General features: G+C 35.9%; 1 protein-coding gene across 3 annotated transcripts in view; it reads left to right on the forward strand.

The window, feature by feature from the left end:
• Positions 1–235: 235 nt before the first annotated feature.
• Positions 236–27,352, forward strand: part of LOC150098670 (SPARC-related modular calcium-binding protein 1-like) — a 66,785-nt gene continuing 39,668 nt past the window's right edge. The window contains exons 1-2 of one of the 3 annotated variants that reach the window (XM_090404670.1): positions 236–317; positions 12,738–12,779. In XM_090404670.1, coding sequence (XP_090260796.1) covers positions 12,759–12,779 — 21 coding nt within the window. In that variant the 5' untranslated portion in view covers positions 236–317; positions 12,738–12,758. Of the gene's footprint in view, positions 318–12,737; positions 12,780–27,352 lie in introns of those variants that run through there. The other 2 variants (XM_090404671.1, XM_090404672.1) reach the window with 2 other exon arrangements.

The following is a 27,352-nucleotide window of genomic DNA, read 5'->3' on the forward strand; positions in this document are numbered from 1 at the left end:
TTATACACATATAATTGTTCAATCAAATAATAGCTGATTAAATTCAGAATCAATACATAAATAATAATTCTTAAACAAAGGAATAAACATATTCCTTTATTATTTATTATTTATAAAGTTGTTTATTATTAATAAAATAATAAACAACTTTTATACAAAACAGAAGTCATGTAACAACGAGCAGTTCAAGTTCAGAGTGCATGTTGTGAGAAAGTACGTGCTGGTGTAAATTGAAATTGTATAAATAGGAAATGATAATCGTTCAGCGTCCCTTTTACTTTAGATCGGTAGCCAATATCACCTTCCTCGGATCAGTGGTAAGCATTTTTTTTCAAGTTTATGTGTGTGCTATTGTTATTACCGTTAATTCTTCAAACAGAAGTTTGGTAAAATAATATATTAGTTTATTTATTTCTTCGCATTTTCTAAGTTTGATATATTCAGTTTCGGACGTATTTTATTTACACGTCCATATGAATAGTCACTTAACAAGTGAATAAATTTATTTAATGTTTGGGATCTTTAATAAAATTAGTTCAACCCTCTTCAGTTTTGATTTAAACTCCGAAACATTTTAGTGGCCAAATTTGACAAAATGATAACTCCCTTCAAGCTGAATAGAATTTCATCAGATTTGTTATACAGAATCTCGACTAATGGTCGATATGACATCGTCAAAATCAGGTGGCTCTCGAGTGCATTTGTCGTGAGAATGCTTTCACTATACAAGAATACCATTAAAAGACAATTAAAAAAAAAAGAGAAAAAAAAAGTACCTTCTCTAATTTTCGATGTTTAGTTTCACTGTCAGCTGATAGAGTATACAAGTAAAATATTAAAAGCAATTACACTTCGCTGGCGTGACTGTCAGATAATTTTAAACATTTACCTTCCCCCCCCCACAAATAAAATAAAAATAAAAGCCTCTTAACGGAGAGGCTATCTCCATTAAGAAACGAGAGCGGTAGATACCCCGTAGATTGGATCTACCACTGGATAGCTAGCATCCAGGATACCTCAAACGATATGGGAGTTAAGAAATTTAGGCTTCCTAAATATTATTTATAAATGACATGTTACTTACAAAACAAAATAAATAAAATAAAACAAAATAAATGGTAAGTTGTCAATATTTTTACAACTAAATAATTTTACGCACAGTTAGTTCTATGTAACACTGTCAGCGATGCAATTCTTGGAAAATGTGAAAGTAAGGTGTAATATGCCGGATGCAAGTAATAACAGAACACTAGAAGAAAAATTCTGTATTAGTCCTGTAAAAGGCAAGTATCATATTCATGGGCGATATTTTTCTTTTAATATTAATTTTAATATGGAAATATTACTAATATAACTGTGTTATTTCTCCAAAATGTGGATTTTATTCATTTATTATTTATGTACGGATTCAAACATATTAATTCAATATTTCAACCCGGATTTTGTGTTTTATTCTATTCCATTGATTTTATCGATTAGTACGACCTCTACAAAATATATATTTAAGATATCTTTCATATATATATATACAGTATATTATTATTATTATTATTTTTTTTTTCAGAATTCATTTTTACTCGGTTGGAATATTATGAAAAAGCTTTATCTTTATTTAATTTTAAACTTCTGTTTGAAGAATTAACGGTAATAACACTATCTTTAGCTTTATCTCTCGGTATCAGTCATTAAAGCTTTTTCATATATATATATATATATATATATATATATATATATATATATATATATATATATATATATATATATATATATATATATATATATATATATATATATATATATATATATATATGAATTACGTAGCATCATACATCTCCTCCAGGAGATGTGCTTTGCATTAAGGGTAAATATTAAGAACAGTGATCAGAGCTTATCCACCTTTTACCATGAGTTGCCTTGGTCTTGCACTACGTGTGGGCTCACCTAGACTTGCAATACTTGCAGGCGCAAACTTGACTTACTTGTCTGTTTGCTTACTTGGGAAATGGAGTAAAAACAGGTTTAAAATAGCTTGGTATCTTTAACATTTATTATACCCTAGGTAAAATACATTCTATATATATATATAACTGTGGTGGCTCTCTTTCTCTCTCTATATATATAAATACACATATCATGTCTAATTATCATTTCAATTTCTTGTATACTAGTCTTGTACCTCTGATAATGCGAGTCTCAAGCCTTACGGAACTTGTCGGTTGTTATTTTTAGTTTCATGAAATATAATTCTCGTTAACAAACATATGGTCTCCATACTGAAATTCAGGTGAACATAATATTCTATTACTTTAAACGCTCATATGTCTATAAAAAGGAAAATAATAATATAGCTAGTCTAGTCATAAATACTGTTACAATGCGAAGAGCGCATAAACACTAGAGTTCGGGATCAGGTTTTCAGTGATTCTATAATTTTTAATTAAGAGAACGGAATCATTGAGCTATTAAATTTTGGTCTTCTTAAAATCTGATTCCCTATATCAATCAATTAAAGAAAAAATATCTTTCTCATAAATTCTCTTGATACTTGTGGGCAAAATATTATACTAAAAATCCGAAAAGAATTTTACATGAAAGTAATCTCTCTTCATTCAAAATTGTAGTCGGTTAATTAAAATTTGAAATTACACTCAAATTCAATTTTGGCAGTAAATAAAAGATGGCGCGTCATGCAAAAACAAAAAATTAATAAATACAAAGGAAGCATGTCATTTATTGATTAATTAGGAAATCACTAATTGAAACCTTGTACATTAATTCCACCATACTCTACAAATACATTAATTAATAGAAGGTTGCAAGACGATCAACGACTCTGTAAAATACTCGTTGGCCCACATTCTAATTTTACTGGTGATAAATATTCCAACCGTAGGTCATTCGATAACGACGATTTTCTTTAAAACGAAATTTAAATCTGGTGTTCAGAATGTGAAGAACATTTTTATAATGGCTGAAGGTGAGTTAAACGGGCTAATAAGCTGATGGAAAGAATTTTTGCTTTAACATCGGTACGTAAGTTGACATACTTAGAAAAATTAAACACGGAAACTAAAATTTACCATCATCATCATGCGTATCAAGGATGATGATGATGACTTCTAAAGCCGGAACAGGCCTAGCATGGCCTGTTCCGGCTTTAGAAGTCATCGTTGAATCGTTTAAGAGGACGTCCTGGTTTTTTTCTTTTTCCTAATGGCTTGTACTTTAAGGCTTGTTTTGGTAATCTTTCTGTTTTCATTCTTTGAACGTGTTCCATCCATTTATGTTTATTTTCCCTAATGGCTTGTTTTGGTAATCTTTCTGTTTTCATTCTTTGAACGTGTTCCATCCATTTATGTTTATTTTCCCTAATGGCTTGTTTTGGTAATCTTTCTGTTTTCATTCTTTGAACGTGTTCCATCCATTTATGTTTATTTTTCCTAATGGCTTGTTTTGGTAATCTTTCTGTTTTCATTCTTTGAACGTGTTCAAAGAATGTTTATAAACATAAACATAAATAAACATAAACATCCATTTATGTTTATTTTACCTAATGGCTTGTACTTTAAGGCTTGTTTTGGTAATCTTTCTGTTCTTCATTCTTTTTTCTGTTTTCATTCTTTGAACATGTTCCATCCATTTATGTTTATATTTTTTATTTTTTCTATTACTGGTTCTTGGTTTAATTCTTTCATAATATCTTCGTCTCTTTTGTGATCAAATAAGGTATACTTTGCAGTTTTTCTCATAAACTTCATTTCTGCTGTTGTTAATCTTTGTTTGTCTTTTTGTTTTATTGTCCAGATTTCGCTTCCATACATTAAGACTGGTAGGGCTAATGTATTGTATACTTTTAGCCTGGTTTGTTTTTGAACTAGGTTTGGTTTAAATATTGAGTTAATTACACCTGTTATTTTTAAATATTTTGCAATGTTTACGTTTATTTTCATATGTGATAACACATCCTAGGTAGTTAAATGAATTCACCTGTTCTAAGATCTTGTTATCTATTTTACTATTTTAGTTCTTGCTGGATCTTGTCCTTTAAAAGGCCATAGTTTTTGATTTTTCCGTTGATATTATCATACCATAATCTTTGGATATCTCATTTAGATCTAAAATAGCTTTCTGTAAGTTATCTTCAGAATTTGTAATTATTATTTGGTCGTCGGCAAAGAGGAGAGTGTTCAAGTTAACTGTAGGAGAAAGTTTAATTCCTTGATGTAAATTATTCCATTTTGTTATTATTTCATTTAAGTAGATATTAAAAAAAGTTGCTGAGAGGGGACATCCCAGTCGAACCCCTTGGTTTATCTCTCTCATATATGATAGCTCGTGATTTAATCTTATTTGTATTTGATTATATTCAGGCAATTACAATCAAGGAAAAGGAGTAGCCATAGTATTCAACACAAAATACGAGGCTAATCTTCTTGAATGGCAGTCAGTCTCAAGTAGAGTGATATGGGCAAATATGAGAATGGGGAACCGGAAAAATGAGACTTATTTGTGCCTATGGTCCCACAGAAGGTTCTACTAAGGTAGAAGTGGAGGAATTTTTTGAGGCTTTAGAAAAAGCAACTAACACAATGAAAAAGGAAAAGTTGATCCTTGTTGGGGATCTAAATAGCAGAGTAGGAACTGACTGTCAGACATACAAAAATATTTTGGGAAAATTTGGAGAAAAGAGCAAAGCTAATAATAATGGCAAATTTCTGTTGGATTTCTGCTCAGGACATGGACTGGTTATTACTAACACCATGTTCCAACAGAAAGATGTGCACAAATTCACATGGAGAGAAGAGGCAAGGAATAAGAAAAGTTTCATTGACTATGTTATTGTCGATAGTCATGTTTTCTCCCTGGTGCAGGACACCACAGTGTACAGACGATTTGAAATTGGAAGTGATCACTATTTAGTCTTGAGCAGGATAAAATTGAATTTCATATTGAAAAGAATAACATGTAAGCAAGTTTTAAAGGGAATAAAAGTTGAGTAGCTCTCAAATGTGAACTGTAGACTAAAATACACAAATATTATTGAAGAAAAAATGAAAGAGTTTGAGAACAGGAATCAAGCCTTAGAGATTCAGTGGCAAACTCTGAAGAAAACATTGATTGATTCTGCCAGAGGCATGTGGTGAGATCGTCTGCAAGGATAAAAAAATCAGAACTCCATGGTGGACACAGGAAGTTAAAGGGGCAGTGAAGGAATAGAAGAAAGCATATCAAAAGTTCCTGACAAATAAGTCAGCTTGTGCTCTTAGAGAATATAGAGACAAATGCAGGAATGCTAAACACTGTGTAAAACTAGCTAAACAAAAGTCATGAGAGGACTTTGGCAAGAATATAGAAAATCAATATCAAGAAGGTGGCAAAATATTCTGGAGGTTGTTGAAGAAGCTTAGGAATGGAGCAAAGAGTGCTGTAAAAGGAGTTAGAGATGATAAAGGCGACATGAAAACGGAAGAAAAAGATATCCTTGAAGTATGACGTAATTACTTTGAAAAACTGCTAAATGAAACAAGCAGCGATAGCAGTGGTAAAAAACACTCAACAGGCATAGTCAGGAATACATATCCATACTTGAAGTAGAAAAAGCCACCAAAGGCTTGAAATGTGGAAAGGCAGCAGGAGTAGATGATATTCGACCAGAAATGCTGAAGTATGGTGGTATATAAGAGTCATACAGTGGCTGCACTACATAGTTCAGAAAGCCTGTACAGAGGGACGAATTCCGGATGACTGGAGTAGAGCTCTCATAGTACCCATATATAAAAAGGGAAATAAAACTGAATGTGAGAATTACAGAGGTATTTCCCTACTGAGTGTTCCTGGCAAGATATATGCAAGTATACTTGAGAAACGGTTGAGAAGAATTGTGGAAGAAAAGCTTGGTGAAGAACAAGCTGGATTCAGGCCAAATACAGGCTGTCAGGATAAGATCTTCACTTTACGACAAATAGTCGAGAAAGCATGGGAATATAACAAAGATCTGTATTTAAGTTTTGTCGATTTGTAAAAGGCATATGACAAGGTGCCAAGAGAGAAGCCATTCAATATGCTACAGTTATATGGTGTCAGTGGGGCATTATATCAAGCAATACTTAGTCTGTATTTGAGCTGTAAGTCAGCAGTTAGAATTGAAGAAAGTACAGGAAGATGGTTTAATGTTAAATCTGGTGTGAGACAAGGATGTACATTACACCTCTGTTATTCATTATCTATATGGATCACATTATGAAGGAAAGTGGTATTAAATATGATATCAAAATTGGAGATGCTAATGTCAGCTCTTTGCTTTATGCAGATGATGTTATACTTCAAAATAAATCCGCTACAAGTTTGCAAGATCCTCTGACTAAATTGAATAGCTGTTGTAATAGATATGGTATGAAGGTCAGCAATAAAAAGACAAAGACAATGAAAATAGGCAGAATCATTGAAAATGTCAACTGTGTTGTGAACGGGGAACCTGTGGAACAAGTAAAAGATTTTAGCTACTTAGGCACAATTTTTATTGAAGATGGTAAGTTAAATATGGAAATAGACAACAGACTCAACAAAGCTGGTATGGTGGAAAGTCAATTGAATAAATTCATATGGAATCAGAGAGAAATTAGTCAGAACACTAAATTTCGTGTATACAAGACAGTGTTCAAACCAGTTTTAACTTATGGATCTGAGAGCTCGGTCAGAAGTAAAACACTTGACCAAAGACTAGAGACCACGGATATGAGAGTCCTGAGAAAGATTATAGGCGTGAACAGATGGCATCAATGGCAATATCATATTAAAAACGAGGATATTAGGAAAGAACTTGACATTGTCAGCATCCAGGAATGCGTTAGCAGAGCTAATCTCAGGTGATATGGTCACTTAAACAGAATGGGCGAGGAAAGATTAGCAAAGCAAGTGTTCTCTGCCAGGTTGGCAGCAAAACGACTCAGAGGAAGACCAAGATATAGGTGGATTGATACGGTACAAAGTGCTTTAGACGATGGAAATATAAGATCTGATAATATTGGAGTCTTGACAAGTAACAGACTGATTTGGAGGAAAATTGTAGATAGGAAGTTAGTAATGATGTAATTTTTTTTCATGTAGTACTATCATATCCTGTACACCCCTTGAGGGTACATGGCAGTAATTGGATGATGATGGTCTATTTGATTATTTTTATATATACTTGTGATAGCTTTTAGGATATTATTTGGTATTTGTCTTTCTTTTAATATGTTAAATAATATGTTTCTTTTAACTTTTTCAAAATTTACTAAAATTTACATGAAATAAATTTAATAGTTGCAAAATTTTTGTCTATTTATCATAGATCACCAGAAGATATCATTCGGATTCCACTCCCTTATATTAAAAGACTTTCTGAACATATATTTAAAGTTTTAAAACCTCTTAATATTGTAGTATCCTTTCGTCCGGTCAGGAAGATTTCTATCTTCCTCTCCTCACTCAATCTTCCAGGTGTCTACCAGATCCTGCTCCTGTAGCTTGCCTTACTTTGGACATTCTGGATATCCGTCATGAGGAACATAAATCTACTATGAACTGGAACAGTCTAGCCTAGTAGAACATGCCATCTCGACCGAGCAGGTTTTTGGAAGAAAACTAAACTTTTACATAAAAGTAGACTTCTCATAGAACGCTTATATAAAGAGTTGTGAGACCTTTCTACAACCGACCAAACTTAAACAGATCTGATAGCCTTTGTTAATTCCCTTTTTGGGAAATATTATTACATCATTCTTATGCAAATTCCTGATCGTTATGAGATTTAAAAAAAAAAAGGGAATTTTATTGACAGTTTGTTATCCTATTAATGCTATAGTGACTCTTTTTTGAAAGTTATTCTTTAATTGTAATTTTATATTGTGTTCCATTTTCATTTCCATTTTTCTAAGGGATTTTCATCGCTCATAATAGAAAAACCGGCCAAAAGAACCCACGAAACGAGCAGAATACCAAATAATCCAAATCTAATTTACTTCATCTTATGTATTTAATTTTAATAGACTTATGGATGTATTTGTATACTAGCCGGCCGGGTAGTTAGCATAATTTTTTTTAATTGGTCAGCTGATCATCACCACCACCACCACCTATCACTGTCGCTGCGGATTCAGCGTGCAATAATTTCAACTGGTATGTATCGTATTTAGGGTTCAATTTTTCTCAGTACCAGATTAAAAATTCGATTTTCTTACAGGAACAAAAAATGAATAAAACCTAGAAGATCCTCGGTTTGTGACTAGAATCAATCTATAATTCTTCAGATTCACTGACATAGCCGATATAAAAGTCATAACTGATTGAAATATTTCTTTTATGATACAAAAATGTCATCATAATGTACACTTCAAAAATATCTTTAATATAACTACCTTGGCATGAGATACCTTCTGATCTTTGGTGCATATTATCCATTCAATGCCAACATGGATACTGGGTTTATGCCGATTACTTGAAAAAGGAATCAACAGAATAGAAATCTCTGCTCTTAATCAGCCCATGGGATGACAGCGACATGATTGGGGAATAGCCTTCCTTGATACTGACGATATGCGAATCACCCATTTTGTTGAAGCCATGTTTCATCATTCATCTGGTGGTAACAGATTAATTCTGTTTTAAGTGTGCCCTGAAAAGGAATCAATAATGCACACTGTCATAGATTTCTTTAACCATCTTGGCACCGTGAAAAAAACTGCAACATCTGTTGCATATTATTTTTCTCAACTAATACTCCCACTTTCTATTATTCACAAATCCGGAAAGATGAGAATGTGTTCTTTTAACGATAAACAGTTACAATGAATAATAACTTCATTCGGGTCCAGACGAGCCAATTGTTCATGACATAAATTTATGAATAAAATAAGGTTACAGTAATTGTGATCTTCCAAGCGAGGAACGTTTGGATTTTATAGGAATGACGTTGTCTTCTACAGAAAAGGAAAATGCATCGTAATCCTGTCTGAAAGGTTTAATGAAATTGCATAACGACGTGCAAAACAGCAGCGAATACTGTTCGATGGTAACAGTGAAATTTCCCACAGTTGCTGGAGTACGTATTTTATATTATTTCTTTTTCAGTGGTAAAACAGTTTCTAAAGTTCATACACTGTTTTAATATAGTAAGTATATGACACTGGATTACTGCTTTAATTTGGAAACGACGGCAAAATAGTTGATTACCAAAGATAGTGTTATATTAATACGCTTCCGCGATGAACGCAATATGTGCATTAGTTCACCATTACCAAATGTTATGATGTTGACAACAGAATGTGGGTAACCAAATCACAATAACCATATCAGTGCCTTAGAAAGACGGTAGGTATATTAATCTTTTTCACTTCAGCGCCCTCATAACTTGACCAATTTCCTAAACTTATGTATATGAAATTACTTTCTTTCTATTGTATTTTTACACATGAAAAATAAATGTTTTCTTAATTATTTACTTCGTTAATGGGCCTATGTAGCTCAGTGGAAGTGGAGCTTGTGTTCTCTGCGCTTGAAGTTAGACTTAGGTTCGAGTGTAGTCTCAGACTGGAGAAACTTTTTCTAAGCCTATCTTCGACCGGTTCCCGAGTTAGTCGATCTCGGTCAAGCGGGTTAGAGTTTTTGTTCCATAAACTCAAGAAAATCGACCGGAGTACTCACATTATTTCTGACAGTAACACATCCTGTTAGGGTTAGGCACCAAGAGATCAGCACTTGCTTGCTGGGTTCTTCATCAGTAGCCACCAATAATTAGTGATAGACATCGGCCAGCTATCTCTGATTGCCTACCGGTGGAGATTGAACTGCCCACTCAGTCTCCAAAAGCTAGATAGGATATAAAGGCCTCGGGCTACTTCCTATAAGGGAATAAAAGGCGTTAGCTGATTTTTTTTTAATATAAATCAGTAGGACTGTCTGGCATCAGTGTGATCACCACTAGTACTTTCGTACTAGATCTAGTACATTTTATAAATTTTTAGTGTTCTAGTACGTTCGCCAACAGATCTAGTACATTCTTCCTTCCGAATAATAACAATAACATGAGAGTTAGAGCATATGAGTTTAATACTTTTCTCTTCTCCACACCTCCCATATCGTAGGGTAACCATATTCTAAAATGCTGACATCCCATCGCCTGACCAATCGTTCCGGACATAAAATGCGGATCTAAACAAACATCAAAATGCGGACATGTCCGCATAAATGCTGACGTATAGTAACCCTACGGCCATATGTCACATTCAGTGACACAAACATTTCTCTTTTTTCCCTCCTCTCACTGTTCGCTAACCTTCTCTTCCCCCCCCCCCCCACCCCTAGATCCATACTCACGCAATCTGACTGGCATTAGCCAATGAAAATATATTCTTCGCTATTATGAAAGACCATTACAACAATGAAAACAAGTGGAAAAATTAAAAATTTTGATGAGTAACCGCCTTTAATTGATGCAGAGCGTAATTTGAACCCCATCATGTAAAATTTTGCTCCACAAATTTCAAACTTGAACAATGAGATATAATCGATGTACGAATTTTAATTCATTGCTCGCAATCGCAGTTTGATTTGAAGTCCAGTGTTTTGATTAATTTTATTAACAAAAGCTTGTTCAGTTATTCATAAAAAAAAATTATTATTTAGATTTTCCTTTTAAACATGGACGAGTGTCAAGAAAAACTTTCTGAATTTAAATTTGATTCTAAATCTCAGGGAAAAAAGCAACTGAAATAATATTTTCAGCAGTGACAATAAATAAGAATAAAATAAGATATCAACTATAAACTCCCGTGATTAATGGACTCCTTTTGACAAAAGAAAATTTAAACATCCATCAGCTACAGACTTTACTATTTCTGAAGAGTTAATTAATTTAGCAAATATCGTATAATGTCCTAAATAGAGTGAAACGAAAACAAATAAAAATCTAGTACTTTTTTTTTTTTTTTTCAGATTTAGTACCTTTTTTTTCTGCATAAGTTGGTGCTAAATATTTTCGCTGGGTGGTCACCCTATCTGGCATCCACTATGCCACATTGAACGATCCGGAAGAGAATACAGAAAAATAAAGTCAGCAGAAGAAAGACTTAAGTCTAATGAGAAAACTGTTTCTTACTCCCTTCGGATTAAAAAAAGGCTTTTTTTTATTATTTTTTTATAATAAGAATTTTTTATTTTTTATTTTGGTAAATAAGTGGCATAGCTAGAGCTTTTGTTGCTCGGGGAGGTTCCTGAGTTTGTCGCCTCTCTCAATATACACCAAAAATATACAAAAAGTCAAAACAACGTATAGGGAAATAAATTGAAACACTATATTTATGTTTATTTTAGTTGTAAGTATAGTTGTTAAAAACTAACTATTAAAACGGCCCCGCCTACTCCTTATACGGGAACAACATAGGCGTTAGCTGATTTTTTTTTTTGTAATAAAAATTACTGAGTTATCATAAATAAAAGAATCGTCGAAAAATAAAATTCTGTCTCACGTGAAAAGTGCCACCTGGGACAGATCTTTCCCCCCACTAACACCCCTAGCTACGCCACTGTTACAACTTTAGAACTTCTTTCACTACGCATTATTCCCGCTTCCTATGCAAGGTCCGCGTCTTACTCAGATGCGACTTCTTATTAGTACTACTCCCAACCGACCTGTCGCCTGGTCTGCCGCTGGGGGGGGGGGGGGTATATTTTTGACTGTAGAGGCGTATGTTCACGGTCGGTTTGCCTGCTTGCGCGATGAAAAACGCCAGATAAACTGGCGGAAAAAACCCTACTGCCCGTGCCCAAGACCGGCTAACTTGGCTATGTCTGAGGAAGACTTCAAATTCCTCACGTCTACGACGAGAATCGACCCTGGGACACTCAAGAACCATATGCCTGGGAACCCAGGCGGTTGCGAAGCGCAAAGCCACTAGGCTAACCGCACGGTCGTTACAACTTTAGTAACTAAAGTTATGAAAATAGCATATCTGTGGGCTTCGTTTTCTGGCTGATTTATCTGTTTTGCAGCATCAAAAATCTTGTCATCTATGAGACGTGATAGTTCACTTTTCATTTGAATTGGCCTTTATAAAATGTTCTCCACGTCCTGCGCCTCATTCGTAGCTATTTTTCTACAATGCATAAATACGATTCTATTGCCGACTGCAAATTTGTAAGTTTTTTTTTTTTTTTTTTTCAGAAAAAAAAAATCAAAACAGTACATAAATTCATGTTAGTTGGTGACTAGAGGATTTTTTTTTTTTTTTTTTTCAGCCTTACTTTCATTCAGTTCGAGTATTTTCTCTCAGAAAAACTAACTGCCAGGCCTAAAACTTAATAACAAGAACCGGAGAACGTTCGTGTATACATATACACACAAATATAGTTTGGTCAGGGTTATGAAGCATTGTCCCTCATCTACCAAGTCATAAGATGGGAAAGCACTCGTCTTTGATGAAGTAAAAGGTACAGACATGATATTTATTGATTTAGTTAGGGCTCAACAAGTAGTGTCATTTACTTCCTTTAGTGAATGAAAAAGACGACAGGGAATTTATTTTTCATTGTACTTTCAAGTATTCAAACAGCAAAGAGAATCGGTTGTTAAAATGTTTCTCACCACTGCATGCAACTCACTTTTAATATTTTAAACTAAACTAAACGACATATCTTAAGTACTGTATTAAATGCATAACACAATAAATATTAATTAAATGTTCTTTATTTCCACTTAGGAATTTTTATAAAATACCATAATGAAGATATTCATTATTTTGGTAAGTACAGATTGAATTTTTCGCTTAATATTTACAATAGGTAGTAACTATTGCCACTTACATATAACTGATCAGATTTCCATTTCAGAAATGGAATTTTCTGAGGAGCTGCAAGTTCGCTTGGGGGGGGGGGGGTAAAGGCAAGGCTCCCCCTGCTATTTTGCCATCTTAAAATATGCGTGATTAATCATTTTTGAAGATAAATGAAAAACAAATTTTGGTTCATGAGATGTAATCAGTCCTGTTTACAAACGTTTGAAGAAAAATATAGTAATAATCAAAACAATACAAGGATTCTTATAAAAATCAGAATCATCTAAATCACTGACTGGTTCTTGAGTTAATTGATTTCTGACACAGGCAAGTGGTTTTTTTTCTCACGTAAACTTTTTTTTTTTTTGTCCTGTAAACTCAAGAAAATCCACCGTAGAGCCCACACTATTTCAGACAGGAATATATCCTGGTACCAAGAGATGGCAGTACTTATAAAAAAAAAACTTTGAAAACATTTAAACAACAAAAGCTACAGACCTATCAGTCTTTTATCCAGCCTGGGAAAGGTTGTTGAAAAAATTATCCTCTCAAGGCTTCAATCTGAAAGGAATTATCCCAAACAAGCAATTTTGATTCCAAAGAGGTCATAGCACTGTACAACAAATACACTGACTGGTGGAACATATAACAAAAGCCTTCAACTGGAATCTTCATACAACTGTGGTTTTCATCAATGCTGCAAAGGCATTTGAAAAGGTCATGGCCTTCTTTAAAAACTTATAAAATTTAACACACGTGTGTAGAGGCTTAAGTGCTGTGAGGACATCATGTTGGAGGCTTAATGGATTTTTTACAACAATCAAAAAGAATTAAAATAGACTTTAATACTTCCTATATTTCGTCCTAGTCACTAGGACATCTACGGGGATTACAAAAAAATTAATGTAACATATGCACAAATAACAAACAATACTAAGCTCAACCACGTGGGTGACACTAAAGTCCTATCTAGGTAGAGCGCCCTCTAAGGGCAGTTGTAGGTGGCCTGGAATGTAAGGTGGGAACTCTGGTGATGAGTGTTTCCCAAATCTTCGAAAGCTTAATGCACCCATATTTATTGAGATTTGGTTGGTTTTTGAGAGCTGCTGCTGCTTCTAAGAAAAGTCTCTCTTTCTTAAATTTGCTGTGGTGGAGCATGGTGGTTTTCTTCCATGATACTCTGTGGGTGGTGTCCAAAACATGGTCAGCCAAGCCTGAATGGCCATAGTTGTGTTTGAAGATGTAAGACTTGTGTTCCTCTAGACGGATGGATGCTGATGTGCCTGTCTGTCCAAAGTACGCCAGCTTACAGGAACAGGGTACTTTGTAAACTCCAGGCAGAGAGAGAGGAGGGAGCTGATCTTTCGTAGAACGGATAAGGGTAGCCAGTTTGCGGTGGGGCTTATATGCTGTGTGTAGATTGTATTGTTTTAGTATCTTGGCTATTTTTTCAGATGTGCCACGGATGTAGGGTATGGTGATGGCATTTTTAAAATCTTGTTGACGAGAAGGAAGGGGAATGGGGGAGGAGTTGATTATTTTATTGATACTGTGATCGCTGTAGCCATTGGAGAGGAAAGTGCTGTGTATGTGGTTAAGCTCATTAGTGAGGGCGGTTCCACTGGAACAAAGATTGTGGGCTCTCTTGGTAAGAGTTTTCATTATGCCATATTGTTGAGAGGGGTGGTGGTGTGGGAGAGTTCGTGAATGTATCTGCCTGTGTGTGTGGGTTTTCTGTATACGGTGAAGGTAAGTGTATCATTAGGCAGACGTGTGACTAAGGTGTCTAGGAAGGGTAAACAATTGTTCTTTTCCTTTTCCATAGTAAACTGGATTCTTGGATGTAGGCTATTGAGATGACTGAGGAAGGAGTCTAACGTGTCAGGGCCATGAGGCCAAATAGAGAACACATCATCTACATATCTTAGCTAGATAGAAGGTTTGAGTGGGGCTGAGTCTATGGCTCGTTTTTCGAAATCTTCCATATAGAAATTGGCAAGGGGGGGCGAGAGGGGGGAACCCATGGCAGTTCCCTCTATCTGCTTGTAGATTTTGTTGTTCCACGAGAAATATCCAGAGTTAATGGCAAAGGAAAAGAGATCTAAGATGTCAGAGGGAAAAAACCTTTTCTAAGAGAGATAAGGTGTCAATTAAGGGAATATTGGTAAACAAAGAGGAGATATCAAAGCTTACCAATATGTCTGTCTTCTTCAAGGTTAAATTTTCTGTGAGGGCTTTAAAGTGGGTCGAGTTTTTTATATAGGAAGGGGACCTTCCGGTGAGGGGGATCAGAGAGTTGGCATCATGGAATATCACAGAATATCACATGATCACAGAGTATCATGGAAGAAAACCACCATGCTCCACCACAGCAAATTCAAGAAAGAGAGACTTTTCTTAGAAGCAGCAGCAGCTCTCAAAAACCAACCAAATCTCAATAAATATGGGTGCATTAAGCTTCCGAAGATTTGGGAAACACTCATCACCAGAGTTCCCACCTTACATTCCAGGCCACCTACTACTGCCCTTAGAGGGCGCTCTACCTAGATAGGACTTTAGTGTCACCCACGTGGTTGGGCTTAGTATTGTTTGTTATTTGTGCATATGTTACATTAATTTTTTTGTAATCCCCGTAGATGTCCTAGTGACTAGGACGAAATATAGGAAGTATTAAAGTCTATTTTAATTCTTTTTGAGTGTTGTAAAAAATCCATTAAGCCTCCAACATGATGTCCTCACAGCACTTAAGCCTCTACACACGTATTCTAATCATCCATGGAGAACTAGCATGCAAATCCAAGTAATACGGTAAGTCAAAACTACGACTATCTAGGCAACTAAATAGGCTGGCCTTTTTAAAACGATGTCGGGACACAAGAGTGATACCAAACTGCGTGAAAATGAAGATCAATTTCCATTCTAAAAAAGCTCTTCGTATATATAACCGCGCCAGCCAGGCATTACTCCGCGAGCAAATCGCCTCTACACGTGCTACCCTCGCAGTGACGAACGCCGCCATTGGCTCCTTACATTCAGAGCTCTCCACCGTTCTTAACTCTGAACTTTGGTCGATTCTTTCTGGCATTTCGGAAACTTCCGCACAGAGAGAATTCCAAAAAATAAAAAATAAACACATCAAGAAATTTAGCAACCTTGTGAAAAACAAACCACAACCACAAATTCAACCTCTCCAGACAGTAATAAACCTCTCTTCCAAAAGGCTCAACGACGATGCCGTCAGCGCCCTTTGCCTCGGCCATAATTTTGCCGTCGCTCCGAAGGAAGTGCCGGTGCTTGAGTAATGGTGAACATCGAACGTGGAATCGGTCGCTTACCGTCGGAGATAGCTAACATCAGACTTGACGTAGCCAACATCCTCGCGCATTCTTCTCCGCCAAAAAGTAATTTATCATATGCCCAACGCATGCTCTCCTGAAACTACGTAAAGAAAAAAGTATCGTCATCACCAGAGCGGATAAGGGTAATGCCACAGTCGTTCTTAATACCAGTGAATACAATCGTAAAATGAACATTATACTCCGCGATCGCGCTACCTACATCCCGCTAGAACACGACCCCACAAAAATACAAGTTAAGAAACTTAAAATTTTACTCAAAAAAGTATCTTCCTGGCCCCCAGATGTCACGAAAAAACTTAAACCTTTCCGTTCCCCCCCCCCCCCCAATATACGGTTTACCAAAAATCCACAAACCCAATTCCCCACTCAGGCCTATAGTAGATGCTACCAATGCACCTTGCTATAGACTATCTAAACAGCTGGCCAACTCTCTGATCCCCCTCACCGGAAGGTCCCCTTCCTATATAAAAAACTCGACCCACTTTAAAGCCCTCACAGAAAATTTAACCTTGAAGAAGACAGACATATTGGTAAGCTTTGATATCTCCTCTTTGTTTACCAATATTCCCTTAATTGACACCTTATCTCTCTTAGAAAAGGTTTTTCCCTCTGACATCTTAGATCTCTTTTCCTTTGCCGTTAACTCTGGATATTTCTCGTGGAACAACAAAATCTACAAGCAGATAGAGGGAACTGCCATGGGTTCCCCCCTCTCACCCCCCCTTGCCAATTTCTATATGGAAGATTTCGAAAAACGAGCCATAGACTCAGCCACACTCAAACCTTCTATCTGGCTAAGATATGTAGATGATGTGTTCTCTATTTGGCCTTATGGCCCAGACACGTTAGACTCCTCCCTCAGTCATCTCAATAGTCTACATCCAAGAATCCAGTTCACTATGGAAAAGGAAAAGAACAATTGTTTACCCTTCCTAGACACCTTAGTCACACGCCTGCCTAATGATAAACTTACCTTCACGGTATACAGAAAACCCACACACACAGGCAGATACATTCACAAACTCTCCCACCACCACCCCTCTCAACAATATGGCATAATTAAAACTCTTACCAAGAGAGCCCACAATCTTTGTTCCAGTGGAACTGCCCTCACTAATGAGCTTAACCACATACACAGCACTTTCCTCTCCAATGGCTACAGCGATCACAGTATCAAAAAAATAATCAACTCCTCCCCCATTCCCCTTCCTTCTCGTCAACAAGATTTTAAAAATGCCATCACCATACCCTACATCCGTGGCACATCTGAAAAAAATAGCCAAGATACTAAAACAATACAATCTACACACAGCATATAAGCCCCACCGCAAACTGGCTACCCTTATCCATTCTACGAAAGATCAGCTCCCTCCTCTCTCTCTGCCTGGAGTTTACAAAGTACCCTGTTCCTGTAAGCTGGCGTACTTTGGACAGACAGGCAGATCAGCATCCATCCGTCTAGAGGAACACAAGTCGTACATCTTCAAACACAACTATGGCCATTCAGGCTTGGCTGACCATGTTTTGGACACCACCCACAGAGTATCATGGAAGAAAACCACCATGCTCCACCACAGCAAATTCAAGAAAGAGAGACTTTTCTTAGAAGCAGCAGCAGCTCTCAAAAACCAACAAAATCTCAATAAACATGGGTGCATTAAGCTTCCGAAGATTTGCGAAACACTGATCACCAGAGTTCCCACCTTACATTCCAGGCCACCTACTACTGCCCTTAGAGGGCGCTCTACCTAGATAGGACTTTAGTGTCACTCACGTGGTTGGACTTAGTATTGTTTGTTATTTGTGCATATGTTACATTAATTTTTTTGTAATCCCCGTAGATGTCCTAGTGACTAGGACGAAATACAGGAAGCATTAAAGTCTATTTTAATTCTTTTTGAGTGTTGTAAAAAATCCATTAAGCCTCCAACATGATATAAAATTTAACATGCCAATAAAGCTAACAAAAATAATTGATGCATACCTCAAAGACAAATATATACAAATGAAAATAAACAGAATAGTATCAACCAGATGTAAAATCCTGACAGGTGTACCACAGGGTTCTCTTTTGGCCCCTCTTCTATTCTTAATCTACATAGCTGACATCCCCAAAAATATAGTATCATCTGCACTATATGCAGATGATACTGCACTACTAGCAAGATCTCTCAGCCCCCAACTGGCAATCAGAAGACTCCAAAGCAGTATTCATATACTACAAAAGTGGCTGATGGAAGATTCAAGTAAACCCCCATAAAAGTTCAGCTATAATGTTTTCCAAAAAGAAGGTCCATTGCAAGAAAGACATACACCTATTGAAAGTTTATTTTTCACTTGGTTAGAGTATAATAAATTTAGTTTAATCCTTTATCCAAGTGTGAGCAAACAAAGTTTGTGCCTGAAAGTATCTTCAGGACTGAGGTAAGGTGGTGCAACACCAGGTCACTCCTTGCAATTTCTGGCTGATATCTCCACTTGGGCTTAACTCCCACTGAAGAGACCTCAATAAAGGTCGAAACTAGTCTGAGTAGTGGCCCTTCCCTTAATGCATAACATTAGACATATCTGCAAGGAAATGTGTTTTGCATTATGGGAGATACTGAGATTTAACATACACCTATTAGGAGTCAAGATTCCATGGCAGACAGAAGTCAAATGTCTCAGAGTGCAACTTGATAAAAAATTCCAATTCAAATCATATAAAACTCATAGGCTCGAAGACATCCGTAGTAATCACCCAACTCTACCCCATAATCAACCGCAGAAGCAAACTGGATATACAAAACAAGTTACTTATCTACAAGATGGTAATATGCCTGGTCATCACTTATGCATCCCCTGCATGGAGCCATAAAGTGGATACAAATATTCAAATACTGAACAAATGCCTGAGGATGATTCTGGTTTATTAGAAACTTCCAGATCCACAGAGAAGTCAACATTCCTAACATCTTCTCCCTTTTCTATAATCTGGCAGAAAAGTATTTTTCCAAGACAAACAATCACTCAAACCCACTGATCAAACAAGCTTCAGACTACAATAGAGCAAAATTTGAACACAGCTAATCTCACTGCCATAACAGGATGAGCTTAAAGCTCAATAATACTCGATTCAAAGATTTTCTTTTACAGACAAAGGGGAATATGGAAAGCATATATGCTTCACCCATCAAGCCAGTAACGTTCTACATTCTAAACAATGAAAAGTGTGCATTCACTGTTATGCTGGCAGCTGGTTTGTGGGTTGCAATAACATTCCACTGGTGGATATAACTGTGTCATGATGGATTATGGAAGACCAGACTTGATGTGAAATCATTCCTTGTTTTTGATTACAGCGGGTAGGAGGATGCTTCATCATTTCAGCTTATCTTTGAACGCATTTCAGTTAACTGTTCTATGTGGTGTTTGTTTCCATTGTATGTATTGCAAACCCTGATTTCTGCTTTTATTCATTCTCAATGTTCTTGAAGTGCACTGATTGGTTTCTCTCACCAAATCTGCCAGTCTATCCTATGTAGTATAAACCACATTTGCAACTGACCATGTACACACCTGTTTTTTTTGAATGGCAGATATGGAGGTGTTTCAAATGTAGAGCAGTTAGAAGGTGACTTTTAAGTTTTATTGGCAATGCAATCTCGCTATTTTATCTGTGATTGATTGTATATATGGAAGAATCACTGCTCCTTTGTATTCTTGCTTTTTTTGGTGATTGAAATAAAATATTTTTGACGAATATTCTGTTGTAGACATTTTTTGGAATAACAAAATTAAGAAATTTTAGCTCTTGGTTTCTTTTATCTATGTTGGTGGAAATTCTGTAGGCTCTATCAATTGTGAATTCAATTTATTACCTACAAGGTAGAGTAGAAATGGAGAAAAGAATATTCAGAATACCAAAACAGGACTACCACCACCACCACCTTGAAAAAATTAGTCTGTCTGAAAAGGCAAATAAAAAATCAAAAAGTACACACCAATGGCATAAAATGGCAGCAAAATTCAGGACATTTTAGAAATAGGCTGTGATTAATTTGAAAACACTCTGAAATTGTGAAAATTATGTGAATCTGTTGAATAAAAATGACTGCCACAATTAACCACCATACCAGCCATTATGGATCAAATATGCATCCTCATATGTTTCGCATCCATCATATATTTCAATGTAATATCAATGGTATTACAATTTTAATATGCCCTTCACATCCATGATAACCTTGACGTCTATAAACATCTTGGCCAGTAGCGGGGTTAATGGAATATCAGGAAAAAATCTTCCATCTAAGGAAAGAGTGACAAAATCACTTGCTTAAATCAAAAATATAGGAAGTTTTTGACTGTATGTGACTTTCAAACACTTGTACTTATAATGAATATCATCATATTTAGTACTACCAGTGGCAGCTGGTGAAATTTTAAGTGGGGGTGCTGCCTATACAAAATAAAAAAAAAAAAAATTATTTTTTTCCTAATCAGTAACCAATTTATTCATAAATAAATCTACAGATTTATTTATCCTGTTGATCCCTAGGAAATATTTCTACCACCATTCCATATTAAACTAGATGAAATACTGTTAAACCACTGAACAAAAAATGGACCTGCAGTCCAGTTCCCAACTGCAAGATTTTCTAAGATTTCAGAAGCAAAACTTAAGGTACATTTGCTGGCCCTAACAATAGGGCCAGCAAATGTACCTATATTTTGAAGTATAACATCATCTGCATAAAGCAAAGAGCTGACATTAGCATCTCCAATTTTGATATCATATTTAATACCACTTTCCTTCATAATGTGATCCATATAGATAATGAATAACAGAGGGGATAATGTACATCCTTGTCTCACACCAGATTTAACATTAAACCATCTTCCTGTACTTCCTTCATTTCTAACTGCCGACTTACAACTCAAATACGGACTAAGTATTGCTTGATATAATGCCCCATTGACACCATATAACTGTAGCATATTGAATAGCTTCTCTCTTGCCACCTTGTCATATGCCTTTTCCAAATCGACAAAACTTAAATACAGATCTTTGTTATATTCCCATACTTTCTCAACTATTTGTCGTAAAGTGAAGATCTGATCCTGACAACCTCTATTTGGCCTGAATCCAGCTTGTTCTTCACCAAGCTTTTCTTCCACAATTCTTCTCAACCGTTTCTCAAGTATACTTGCATATATCTTGCCAGGAACACTCAGTAGGGAAATACCTCCGTAATTCTCACATTCAGTTTTATTTACCTGTTTATATATAGGTACTGTTAGAGCTCTACTCCAATCATTGGGAATTCGTCCCTCTGTCCAGGCTTTCTGAACTATGCAGTGCAGCCACTATAAATTTTTATACCACCATACTTCAGCATTTCTGGTCAAATATCATCTACTCCTGATGCCTTTCCACATTTCATGCCTTTGATGACTTTTTTTGGATATGTATTCCTGACTCTATGCCTGTTGAGTGTCTTTTACCACTGTGCTATCACTGCTTGTTTCATTTAGCAATTTTTTGAAGTAATTACTCCATACTTCAAGGACATCTTTTTCTCCTGTTTTCATGTCACCTTTATCATCTCTAACTCGTTTTATAGCACTCTTTCCTCCGTTTCTAAGCTTCTTCAACAACCTCCAGAATATCTTACCAGCTTCTTGATATTTATTTTCTATGTTCTTGTCAAAGTCCTCCCATGACGTTTGTTTAGCTAGTTTTACACAGTGTTTCGCTTTTTTATATTTTTGTCTCTGTATTCTCTAAGAGCACAAGCTGACTTATTTGTCAGGAACTTTTGATATGCCTTCTTCTTTTCCTTCACTGCCTCTTTAACTTCCTGTGTCCACCATGGAGTTCTGATTTTTCTATCCTTGCAGACAATCTTACCACATGCCTCTCTGGCTGAATCAATCTGGGTTTTCTTCAAGGCTTGCCACTAAATCTTCAAGGTTTGATTCCTGTTCTCAAACTCTTTCATTTTTCCTTCAATGATCTTTGTGTATTTTAGTCTACAGTTCACATCTGACAGCTGTTCAACTTTTATTCGCTTTAAAACTTTCTTACATGTTATTCTTTTCAATATGAAATTCAATTTTATCCTGCTCAAGACTAAATAGTGACCACTTCCAATTTCAAATCCTCTGTACACTCTGGTGTCCTGCACCAGGGAGAAAACATCACTATCAACAATAACATAGTCAATGAGACTTTTCTTATTCCTTGCCTCTTCTCTCCATGTGAATTTGTGCACATTTTTATGTTGGAACATGGTGTTAGTAATAACCAGTCCATGTCCTGGGCAGAAATCCAACAGGTATTTACCATTATTATTAGCTTTGCTCTTTTTTCCAAATTTTCCAAAAATATTTCTGTGTCTCTCAATCATTTCCTACTCTTCTATTTAGATCCCCTACAAGGCCCTACTTTTCCTTTTTCATTGTGTCAGTTGCTTTTTCTAAAGTCTCAAAAAATTCCTCCACTTCTACCTTAGTAGAACCTTCTGTGGGACAATAGGCACAAATAAGTCTCATTGTCCAATTCCCCATTCTGCTATTTGCCCATATCACTCTACTTGAGACTGCCTGCCATTCAAGACGATTAGCCTCATATTTTGTGTTGAATACTATGGCTACTCCTTCTTTTCCTTGATTGTCATTTCCTGAATATAACATTTTGTATGTATTGCTCAGAAAGATCTGACCAGTTTTTGTCTTTTTTGTTTCAGTCATCCCTATTATGTCGATCTGTACTTATCTAATTCCTCACCTAGCTCCATTTCTTTGCCATTCAGGCCTCTTATGTTGATAGTACTGATCTTTACTCTGGTGATGTTGAGTTGGGGTGTGCTTTCAGATTTGTTCCAGTAGCTGACTTTTCGCTGTTCGCCCTGGTTCCCTGGTGAAAACAATGGGGGCCGTGTTTAACCAGGCGACGCTCCACCGGCATGAAATTTTGTCATGTTGTACCATCATTTTCTATATTGGTTTAAGCCAATAAGAATACAATTTGGTCGGCTAAATCCCAAATTGCCAGCCCATCCTCGTTCGTTCAGTATCCAAGTAGATATCCAACAGGGTGCACCACGAGAAGGTGTGGATTGGACATTGGGTCAGAAGCCCTGGTCAGTTCTCTGCATTTCTTTAAAGGCTATGTGGAGGTCTCCTCTCAGTTATACAGCTTCAATCCTTAAGCACCCCATTAAATTTTCATTAATTTTTAATAAAAAGAAATTAAAATTTAAAGTAAAATACATAAAAAATATCTCAAATTTTACCTGTTTGAAGTTTGAAGCTGTTTCTTGGAATTTTTCTGGTGTGGCTGATGTAGCTGGCCTGGCATAATTTGAGAAAGCTGTATTTTTTTTTTATACTGTTTTTCTTTATGCATAAACTTGTGAAAATCATCACTTCATTCTTTTATGCTTTATAATTATCGTTGATTTTACTGACAAACAAAGAAAGAGTAAATAGACAAAATTTACAATTTTGTCTATTTACTCTTTCATAATAAATTCATTAATGATAGTATCAAAATAAATTTAACAATGGCTTTCATATTCTCAAAAGGAATATTATCATTAAGAAAGTACTGAAAAATTATTGGAAAGAAAAGAAAAAGGTTAACATTTTGATAATAAAAATACATCCATATATGACTTACAAGTTATCAGAATGTAATAACACACTTTATTTCTGTGACAGCTGTTTGTTTGTTTTATAAATGTGATATGAAAACATTTCATCTTGGACACTGCACATATTGAAAAATGGGGAATGCTGGGACAATTTTGTGAAAATGTGATAAATGGGCAGTTTAACTTGATACAAAACTGGCAAAGAGTTTGACAAACTGACTAGGTTCACTCTTATGTAATGGCACTGTCTTATTTCAATCTTCCATTACTGTTCCTGTTGCCAGATTTTTGTTTAACAACCAAATCAAGATCACTATCAGCTATTCTGCATATTATTTTAATATATATATGGTGATATACCATCTATTCCCATAACCTTATTAACATCAGTTGGTTACAAATATTTCAAACACTTCACTTTCCTGAATGCCAGTTATCTCACTAACTTATTATTCCTGTTATTCAATAGTCTCAAGCTTGTTATACAAACAAAATACTCTTGATGATTTCCACTTTAGACGTGGCCTGTGCACTATCTCCAGCAACTGAAGTTAAACTTTCATATTCACCCTTTGTTTACTAGTCAACATGACTAGAATTCTGTAGGATTTCAGTTTGCTGCCTCAGCCAATGTTTCCACATGCACTTGTCATCTTCCAAATATGTGCATATGTTATTTATGCTACTGAAAGTATCCTGTTCTTAATATCTCCTCGCCTGGGAACAAAGAGCACATCAGATTGGATATCAGGAGGTTGATGGGACGGATAAAATGCACTAGTGTGATAGGAAAGATAGTAAGCTTGTTTCTCAGGTAAGACAGTGGTGAGATGAGGCAGAGAGCAAGAATTATGAATGATATGTTAGTGGAAATGTGCGTGGAGAAAAGAGTGCAGCTTGTTTATGTGTGCAATGAGTTTGAAGGACGAAGTGAACTGTATTGATGGACTGTGGACTGTATTTGAATGGTTTTGATGTGAGTCACTTGGAGAGACTGCTGCTGGAAGGTAGAGAAGTGAGTGCAGAGAATGAATCTGATCAAGTGGGAAGCGATGTAGAAGAACAGGAGAGTAAGGCAGGAGAGATTGAAGAGGTGGTTATGAATGAAGAAGTGAGTAGCATGAATGTAGAGAATGAGAGAACAAGTATGAAAGACAGACAGGAAAACGGGGGCTCAGGGAGGACAGGAGAACACAGAATGAGAAAGGTTGATGTTCCAAAAGGATAAGAATGTGTGTGGACAAAAAAAAAAAAGTTGGCTTTGAAGAAGGTTCTAAGATGAATGAGGAGAAAAAGAAATGGCTCGAATTAAGCATGAAGAAGTCACATCAAATAAGTGGCATGGAACTAGCTATAGATCCAAGAATGAGCTATGTTTGTATACAAATGCTAGAAGTGTAAGAAACAAGGCAAATGAAATGGTTGCATTAATTGATTCTGTTCACCCAAGAATTGCTGGAATAAGTTAGACATGGTTGGATTATGATGAAATCCAGACAGGAATAGAGATGGAAGGATATGATGTGTTTTGTGAAAACAGAAAGGATAAAAAGGGTGAAGGAGTGCTATTGATGATAAAGAAAGAGTTATGTCCATACAAAGTAGAGATGCAAGAGGGAAATAGTGCCAGTGGTTTTGATGCAGTATAGTGCGAGATAGAGGTGAATAGAATGAAATACTTAGAGTAATTATTTGGACAGTAGATCAAGTGTTAACTAATAAATATTTATTAAACCTACTAGTTTGACCAAACTTTAGCTGTTGGTATCTTCAGGGTACAAGCACTTAAGTTAAAAAAACATTACACAAATATGAATAACTGTAAAATTCTAACAATTATAGCTACAAACTAAAATAGCATTGAACATAAGTGATATATTTATCGCGTGTACATGATTAACTAGTTGTTGCTAAGCAATGTTCTGTAGTTTGTATTGAAGTTCATTTCTTGTGTGTTAAGAGATCTAATTAGAGTTTTCTATATCTCTGGGAGTATTAAACCCTGGTTCCTGTTAAGGTTATCAACAGAGCGAGCGACTGTAGCTGCTTCTTTAAACATTCGGGAGTGGTAGTCTTCTTCTATGTAAGGGGCACAGCTTTTATCCCACTCAATGATATGGTTATAGAAAAATGAGATGACAGGCCTGATATCTCTTGTCTGTTGTTTTTGACGTAACCAATGTGCTCCTTCTGTCTAATTTCGAGGCTTCTTGATGTCTGCCCGATGCAACTTGAACCACATGAGCATGGAATATTGTAAACTCCAGCATATTTATAGAAAGGATGGTTATCTTTTGGAGATCTTAGTAGTTTATGAATTGTTTCTATAGGTTTGAATGTCACTCTTATTTTGTGTGGTTTGAAGAGACTAGCAAGCTTGTTGGAGATGCCATTTACATACGGAATTGTGATATTTTTGATATATTGAGTATCCTCTCACTCTCTTTGTGGTGGTTCAGAGAAAAAGATTTTGTTGAAGAGTTCGTGGGTAGCCATTCAAGTTCAGATTATTAGATATCAATGTTAACTCGTCTTGAAGATTCTTGTTATCTGTTGTGATGCGGACAGCTCTTTTCTTTAACACGTGTACTATGCTGAGTTTTGTGAGAAATATGGTGAGAGGAGCTGATATGTAGATAGCGACCTGTATTCGTAGGTTTCCTGTAACCTGATAGGTTTATATGGCCATTAATTTGCTTCTTAATTAAGATGTCTAAGAACTGCAGTTGTTTGTCTCTTTCAAGTTCCAGAGTAAATTTAATAGAATGAAAGGAGTTGATCTTATTGAGGAAGTCAAGTAGGTCATCTTTGTTGTGGTAACATCGATGTTCCATGGTTCCATACAATGAAGATGTCATCCACATATCTCCACCAAATAGTTGGTTTAGGAATTATTTGAGATAGGATTTTATTTTCGAGGTCTTCCATAAATAGGTCAGCACAAGAAGGTGAAAGTGGACTGCCCATTGCCAAGCCAGTTAGTTGTTAGTAAATCATATTCTTCCAAGAAAAATAGTTTGAATTTAGTCAATGATCGTACAGTTAGGTTATATCTTGTGGGAACAAGGTAACTAGGATGCTGATGACCTACACCATGGGAACATTTGTAAAAAGAGAGGTGACATCTAGGCTAGCTAGATGATAATTTTCTGATATGGTAATGTTTTTTAATTTTTCCACAAAATGTTGTGAGTTTCTGATGTAACTCTCTGAGTTATGGATATGTTGTTGTAAGAGTTTGGAGAGATGTTTGGACAATAAGTAGGTAGGTGAGTTGATCCCATCCACAATAGGGCATAAAGGGTGAATGGATTTTAGTTTTTTAATTAGATCTGTTGGCCAGTTGGACATATTGCATAGTAATTCATTTGTATCATGGTGTTTTTTTAATGTTGGATCTTTCATTAACATGTTCATTGCCAATCACGCGATATCATGTGATGCGAGCTCTCACACGATGGATGATCACGCGTTATCGCGTGGACATCGCTATCGAGTTGCGTACTGAATAAAAAAATTTGGCCACCACACGAAATTCCAA

Source organism: Typopeltis vanoorti, chromosome 15 (assembly GCF_054136105.1).
Source record: "Typopeltis vanoorti isolate ZY-2024b chromosome 15, IOZ_Tvanoo_1.0, whole genome shotgun sequence".
NCBI lineage: Eukaryota > Metazoa > Arthropoda > Arachnida > Uropygi > Thelyphonidae > Typopeltis > Typopeltis vanoorti.